Source organism: Elephas maximus, chromosome 7 (assembly GCF_024166365.1).
Source record: "Elephas maximus indicus isolate mEleMax1 chromosome 7, mEleMax1 primary haplotype, whole genome shotgun sequence".
Taxonomy (NCBI): Eukaryota; Metazoa; Chordata; class Mammalia; order Proboscidea; family Elephantidae; genus Elephas; species Elephas maximus.
In genome coordinates this window covers 114730858-114738604 of record NC_064825.1, presented here as the reverse complement: position 1 = coordinate 114738604, position 7747 = coordinate 114730858, and the positions used below count along the sequence as shown (strand labels likewise).

General features: G+C 35.3%; 1 protein-coding gene across 1 annotated transcript; it reads right to left on the bottom strand.

Moving 5' to 3' along the window:
* Positions 1-233: 233 nt before the first annotated feature.
* LOC126080456 (olfactory receptor 8H1-like) lies at positions 234-6400 on the bottom strand. The gene is made up of 2 exons (XM_049891671.1): positions 6328-6400; positions 234-1195 (listed from the first exon to the last, which is right to left on the bottom strand). The coding sequence occupies exons 1-2, from the start codon at positions 6398-6400 to the stop codon at positions 234-236; spliced, it is 1035 nt and encodes a 344-aa protein (XP_049747628.1).
* Between the last annotated feature and the right edge of the window lie 1347 nt (positions 6401-7747).

Sequence of the window (7747 nt, the reverse complement as noted above, 5' to 3'; positions counted from 1 at the left end):
GCATATATAATTAAATGACAAGTTTAACTCATATCTACTGGTTTCCAATTACAATACAGATTTCTAAAAAAAGCTTATTGCTGGAGATGTCTAAGATCATATACAGTTAAATAAAGAATGTCTCATCAGAAACAGAGACTACTTGAAAGATTAGATTGTTTTTAGAGAGAAAAACCAAAGAAATACCTACTAGGAAAGAAAGAAAATATGAGATTAAATAGGGAACATCACTGTCATCTTAAATGCCTTGTGCTCTCTCTCTTCTGTATAACTCTAATTAGAGCATTTTTCACTTCTTTGTTCCTGAGACTATAAATGAGTGGATTCAGCATGGGGATCACAATCGTATAAAAAACAGAGGCCACTTGATCCTTTCCCAAGGAGTAGGACTTACTTGGCTTTAAATAAGTAAAAATCAAGGTACCGTAGGAGATGGTGACACCCAGGAGGTGGGAGGCACAGGTAGAGAAGGCTTTTCGCTTTCCTGAAGTGGAATTGATTTTCAGGATAGTAGAGAGAATGGATGCATAGGACACAGAGATTGTGATAAGAGACACCATTAAGGTAGAGCCAGCAAAAATGAGTATCATGATCTCAGTATCATGTGTATCATTGCAGGACAGGGCTAAAATTGGGTGTGTGTCACAGAAAAAGTGATGGATTACATTGGAATCACAGAAATGCAAAGTGTTTATGCAAAGCACGTTGACAAAGGAGACACCAAAGCCGATCACATAGGATGCAGTGATGAGGGAGCGGCAGAGTGTCGTGGACATAACAACTGGGTATTGTAGAGGATTACAGATAGCTACGTAGCGATCATAGGCCATTGAAGAGAGAAAAAAACATTCAGTGGCACCCAAGGAGACAAAAAAATAAAGCTGGGTAAAACAGCCCACAAATGAAATATACTTGGTAGAAGTCAGTAAGTTCTCCAAGGTTTTAGGAGTAATGACCGTCGAGTAGCTGAGGTCAAGGAATGAAAGATGACTGAGGAAAAAATACATGGGGGTGTGAAGCTGGAGATCCAGGCGGATTATTAGTATCATCCCTGTATTCCCCAGCAGAGTAACCAGGTATATCAGGAGAAATAGAGTAAAGAGGACCAGCCGGATCTCTTCAGAGTCTGTCAGTCCCCTGAGGATGAAGTCAGACACGTTTGTATTATTCCTTCTGCCCGTAGTGTGCAGGTCCTCTAAGCCACAGGAGGTTAAAGTTGATACTTAGCAGCAGTGACTTCAAATAGGCTTTTGTTTGGATGAACGACCTGGCGTTAAAAAAAAAAAAAAATAGTTTTGTGTTTCCAGAAATTGATAATGAAGAGTGGTTTACAAAATATGACTGAACAAAGTCTTAATTTCGTTGTCATGTATAAATATGGGTATAAATTGACATTGGAATGTTATATAATCAAAAAGTAACATATATTATGTAATTAACATGAACCTACCAGCGTCCACAGTGCTTCTGTTTGCTAACATGTTCAATCTCCATGGAAATATCATACTGTAGGTGTTACTATTAAGCCCATTTTTAGATGAGAACATTGGCAAGGAAGTTTAAGCAATTTATCCAAAATCAGAGCTTGTAAATGTTGCCCCTGTGATTACACCATGTTAGGTTTATTACAAAAACATGTTCGTAACACTATATCCGTAATTACAATTAATTTCAGCCACCTGAGAAAATTCTAAACAAGGTAGTAAGTAGAAACAGAGTTTTAATGCATCCTTTACTATCCTCTTACTTCCAATATTATTTAACACTGCAGACAAAACAAAATTTTCAGCTTCTGGGGTCTTTACTGTCACGCATTAAAATTAAAAACTGCAGATTATTCATTTCCAGAAGATATTTTGTTTTCTTCACTTGAATATTAAAAATCAAATTCCTTCTGAAAGTTGTATTTCCAAAAAATGTACATTGCTCATATACAATTGATTATATTAACTCTGTGTATTTGTTTCCCCAAATGCTGGCCTTAAAAAAAAAAAAAAAGACCGAACCGGTTGCTGTCAAGTCCGACTCTTAGCGACCGGGTATTGTGTTATATTCTTCCTAGAATGTCTCTGTTTTCTTTGATCTGACCTAAACCAAATCAAAACCCATGGCTTTCCAGTTGATTCTGACTCATGGCAACCATGGAGGACACAGGAGAACTGCTCCACAGGGTTTCCAAGGCTCTAAATCTTTACCGAAGCAGACTGCCACGTCTTTCTCCCATGGAGCAGATGGTCGGTTTGAATTTTTGGTTAGCAGCGGAGCACTTAACCACTGAGCCTACAGGGCTTCTTGATCTGACCTAAAACCGTCTAATTTTGAGAATCATACTTACATTGAGCCAAAGTTGGTGAATTTTTTTTCTTCCAATATTACCTGACTAGAATTTTGTCAAGCTCAAAGTTTTCTTCCAAAAATACATTTATAGAACTGAAAATTTCTGTGATATATTTTTTCCTTTCAGATGCATTAATTTTACATTTTCGTGCATGCATTTTTTTTCCTGAGATAAAATAAATCAACCTACAAATTTTGTTCAGTTCCTAGTCAAATGTAAAATTCACGAGAAAATTATATCTCTTAAAAAATACCTGCGAGCTACTAAGAACTTAAGCAGAGCAGAACATCCCTTACCGCTCACCCTAATAATTCCAGGGCACCTTATATACTGGGAGTTGCTGATAATGCAACGTTCTGTCATCCTGGGGGGCTGATTTCCAAGAGAGATTTCCTGGCACATTTCCAGGATAAAAGTTCAAGGACTAATGTATTCATGTTAGGCTTGTAACAGATTGTTGCCTACTCTCTTAGAAGCCACATAATGAGGACCATGATGGTTTGGTCTTCCTTTGTGATACTCCACATTTTTTACTAGGATGTTAGAGAACTCTTTCTAGAGAAATAATTACCCTACAACTCAATGTCCAAGTAGTTAACTATGAATGTTTGAACAGTACATTTTTTACACTGAATTATTTTAAAGTATGATACTATCATAGGAATGAAACATGTTTATTAAAAAAAAAGTTTAAATACATGAAAATACAAAAAAAACTCATTCAATTCTGTTATTAATATTTTGGTTATTTTTTCCAAGTATTTTTATTGTGCATAAAATGCTTACATGTCTATTTACATATTGTATCAATTATCATACTACACATTCAATGTCTTATCCTCGTTGCATCACTAAACACTTATAATACCCCTTGACCTATTTTAGATTAACCTTCTATAAAACACATAATTTCATGTGTCACACATTGACTGGTTCCCTGCAGATAACTTATCTCCGGGAATATTCACTAGCAGACTGGGGAGACACTTTGCTGCATCACAAGGAAAGCATGGTGCCGGTTCTCCATTCAGGTCGCCAGTGTCATCCAATTCATCTACGCAGAAATCCACGCAACCTGTTTTACCATTTTAGTGTACTTGGCTTTTGTTTCACAGAAAGAAAAATGAGAGCAAAAAGAAGAAAAAAAAAAGGATCCTGAGACAAGTCAACATTTTACAATACTTTATTATAAAAGATTAATATATTTAAAAAAATTATTATTCCTCTGAATATGATCAGGTCAAAACTTTTCTTAGTTACAAAGGAAAAGGAACTAAAATATGCAAAAAGCTGAAATATTTTATTTAAGATTATTTGTCCAAGATGAAGAAGCAAAGAACAAATCTGAAAACAAATATAAACTTGGAAGCAGAATAAAATATTCTTGTGATTTGTGTTGCTGGTACCTAGAAATATAATTACTTTTCATATACTGTATCTGTAGGCAGATAATGCGTGTCTTCAGCTTTCATTCATCAGCTGCACCCGCCTCCTGCAGCGCACCCTCATAAGACCTGCCATGCCAATTCTTTTCCACATGTTGCAGTAAAAAAATTCACATAAGGAGCTTCTGAAAATACCTCGAGGGGTTAGGGCATAGCCAACAAACAAATGCAGAAGAAGAAAGTTATTTGTGTAAAAATACTGTATTTATCTTAATATGTTATCACATTTTATCTTATAGTTTTTTTTTTTTTTTTAGTTTATAGTTATATTCATTTATTGTTATATTCATTTCTTTTATACTTTTTTTGTGGATTCTACAATCAGGAATAAAAAAAAAATAGTTTAACTTCTTTTCAAATCCGTATGCTTTTCATTTGTTTTTCTTGCCTTTTTGTCCTGGCTAGGTGAATCCACACAATGCTGAATAGAAGGAGTGAGAGTATATGTATCCTTGCTTGTTTCAGGTCATTGGGGAAAAAATTAGATATGCACCAATTAAACACTAAGTTAGCCATTGCTGTTCCACGATGTCCTTGATCAGATTGAGGAAATTAGTTTTATTTTTATTTTTTATATCATGAATCCATTATGATAACATCTTTTCCTTTATTATTATTTTAATATGGTAGATTACATTGACTAGTTTTTTACTATTTACCCAGTCTTATGTTTCTGAGATAAAACTCACTTGATTATGATATATATTATTTTCAGTGTTTCTGGTTAAATTTGCAATTTTTTATTAAAGATTTTCAAACATATGAGCTTAAAAATGTTGTCTTTTTTTTTTCCTTTTTTTTTTTTTGTGTGTAATAAATATTTCAAATTTTGGTATTAGGCTTCTATTAGACCCATATTATGATTTTGGAAGAGTTCCTTCTATTCTCTTTTCTGAAAAAACTCATGTAATATTTGTGTTGTTTCTTCCTTAAATGTTTGATAAAAATTACCATTGAACTATATGGGTCTAAAGATTTTAGAATTTCTTTTTTTTTTTTTTTTTAAGGTAGTGGCACTTGTGAATTTATAATCATAAATTTAATTTTTAGTATATAGTGGGATGTTTCAATTTCTTTTCCATCACATTCAATTTTGGTAAATTGTGTTTTAAAAGCAATATTCCCATTTAATTTCATTTTTTAAAATTCATTATTATATATATGTTTATAATACATTCCCTATTGCGCATGGCATCTGTAGGTATTTGTGTCTTATCTCATATTTTGCTGAACAATCTTTCTAGTGATTTATCAATTTTATAACTTGTTTTTTCAAAGCAGAAAATTTAGACTGTATTCATTTTCTCTATCTGTTTTCTGTTTTACTTATCTCTACTTTACACATGTTATTTCCTTCAGTTTCTAAACTTTGGGAAATTTGTTCTTTTACAAACTTGTCAAGGTGAAAACTTTGATCATTGATTTAAGACTTGTCTTACTTATCGTGTAAAATTATAATTCCCCCTCCCCCCCGGGACTACTTAAGCTGCATCCACAGTTTGTGATACATTGTGTGTTCATTTTCCTTCAGTTTAACACTTTCTTATGATTCAATGCGAAGTTGACATTTGAGCTAAGACTTAAAGAAGGGAAGAGTTAGTGATGCAGGTATGTAGGAAGAAAGTGTTCTCAGCAGGCAGAATGTCAGGTCTTTAATCCAGTTTGAGTTAGCTTTTGTACATAGTGTGAGGTATGCTTCTTGTTTCATTTTGTCCAGGGGCTGGGCTGGGCTGTGCAATTGCAGGATTACTGAAGAGGCCTGCCTAGCAAGAATGCCATTAGTCAGTGGGGGTGGGGAAAGGATAAACAATAAAGTATATGTGTGTTGATGATGATAACGTTATACAGACAAAGCGGTGGGAAAACATGGGGACAGTTGGGTTTGCTATCTTAAGAAAGAATTTTCAAGAGATGGAATCTGTGTAACCTCATCTTAAACCTGGGCAGTACATTTTGGACTTCATGCCTGGCTTGTTGAATAAAATGGGGCAGAAGTGACACTGCATGTTTTTTGAGGTCATAAAAGATGGTACAATCTCCACCTGGCCCTCCCTCTCCTTTGGGAAACTCCTTTGAAACCCAGCCACCTTGCTGTGAGGAAGCCCAAACTAGCCCGTGTGAAGAGATCACATGGAGAAGCACTGAGGCCGTCAGGTAACCATCAACTGTTTCAGCGTCAGCTGTCACAAGTGAGTGAACCTTTAGATGATTCTAGTTCCCAGGTTTTGAGTCTTTCAGGTGGAGCTTCAGACATTGCGGAGATGAAATATGTCATTCTTGCCCACCTGAATTCCTGACCTATGGAATTCATGAGAAAAATAATGGTTGTTTTACACCACTAAGTTTTGGGGAAATGTGTTATACAATCACAGTAACCGCAACACAACTGCTTAACTTTGAGATTAACCGTGAGTAGCAAAAAAAAGCTTTGAGCAAAAGAATGTTACTAGATGGGTTGTAGCCAAGTCTTAAGATATATTTGTGTTCTCAGGAGAGCCCTCGTGAATGTCTGTCATTGCTGCCAGAACAACAAGCTCCACTAACCTGCTGGTTCAAAGAGGATGAGAGACATGTGGGGCAAACCTGAGCCCAGCAACAGCCTGGAGTCCAGCCTCATTGAGCCCAGCCCAGATCAATCATTCTAGCCAACGTGCAGATGCATGAATGAGAGTTTGCAAACACCATTTGAAGCAACTCAGTTTTGGCTGATTTATTGTGTAGTAAATATGTGATCAAAAGTCATCCCCAACCATTTGAACACAACCTGGAAAAAAGAGCCTAAGTTTTATCCTAATAATGGCATAAAAATAGAGAAAAATAATCTCTAATAACTCTAAAACACAGCACTTTGACTATACATTCCTAGAAAGATAAACCTAAGGAAAAAGAATAACAATGAAGTCTTGAACTACATTTGGAAGCATCATTTTTAGTAAAAATATCTATTTATTAGTTTGAAAAAATCACACACATACATTTATGCACACACACACACACACAGGAGTATGTACACACTCTAGAATAAAGCAAATAGGTAATAATGACAATGTCTTAAGAGCTGAGATTTTTTAGTTCAAGAGATGCTGAAAATGTCCAGGTTCTATAAGAGCATGTGGAACTGAAATTCTTGCTGAAAGAAATGTTTGGAAATACAGTCTGCCACAGCCAGGAAACTCTACTCAACCACCGCTGGGAAGAAGTGCAAAGTTACAAGACAAAGGCTGGGAATCCACAGGAGGTAAAGAATTGAGAACAATAATGCCATCTACCTACATGTGAAGACTGCTGAAATAGTGACCTTTTTGTTACATACCAGGGAGTACCCAACATATGATGGGTTTTCCTTCTGACAACTGCTGTGCCATAAGTTGGTTCTGAGATAAGCTATCTGATTTTTTTTAGGTTTCATTAGCATTTCCTTTTGTTATCAGGATGTTTATAAATCTGATCTCTATTTGTATTTGGGGGTTGGAAACATTGCATCTGAGAACGATAGCATCAACAAATTATGCACTACAGCGTTCAATATAGTACATATTACTAACAATCAGATGTTAAAAATAATGGTCAGTGGTAAGTGCAGGTCGTTGCAACTCAAATACGTCATACATTGGTGACTACCTGTATATTTATCACAATTAAAAAAAATAACGCTATCTACCATACTTTTTTCTTTTTTGATTTACTTTTTAAGTATGTAAACTTTCATGTGATTCCAAAGAGAAAACAATAAAACAAGCTCTATTGAAAAAAATAAGACAAAATTTGCAGAGAAGTCTTCAGTGGACAGATCACATTTGAGCAGCTCGAAAGCAGTGAAGTAGAGAGCCGTAGAGACACCTGGAGGAAGTAAGGGTGTGGCAAATGGAGTAGCCAAAATAACGTTCTGTAAAATAAGACCTCAAACAAAAGAAATGCAAGGACTTTTTTAACAGGGCACCATATACTTACAGACTATACACAA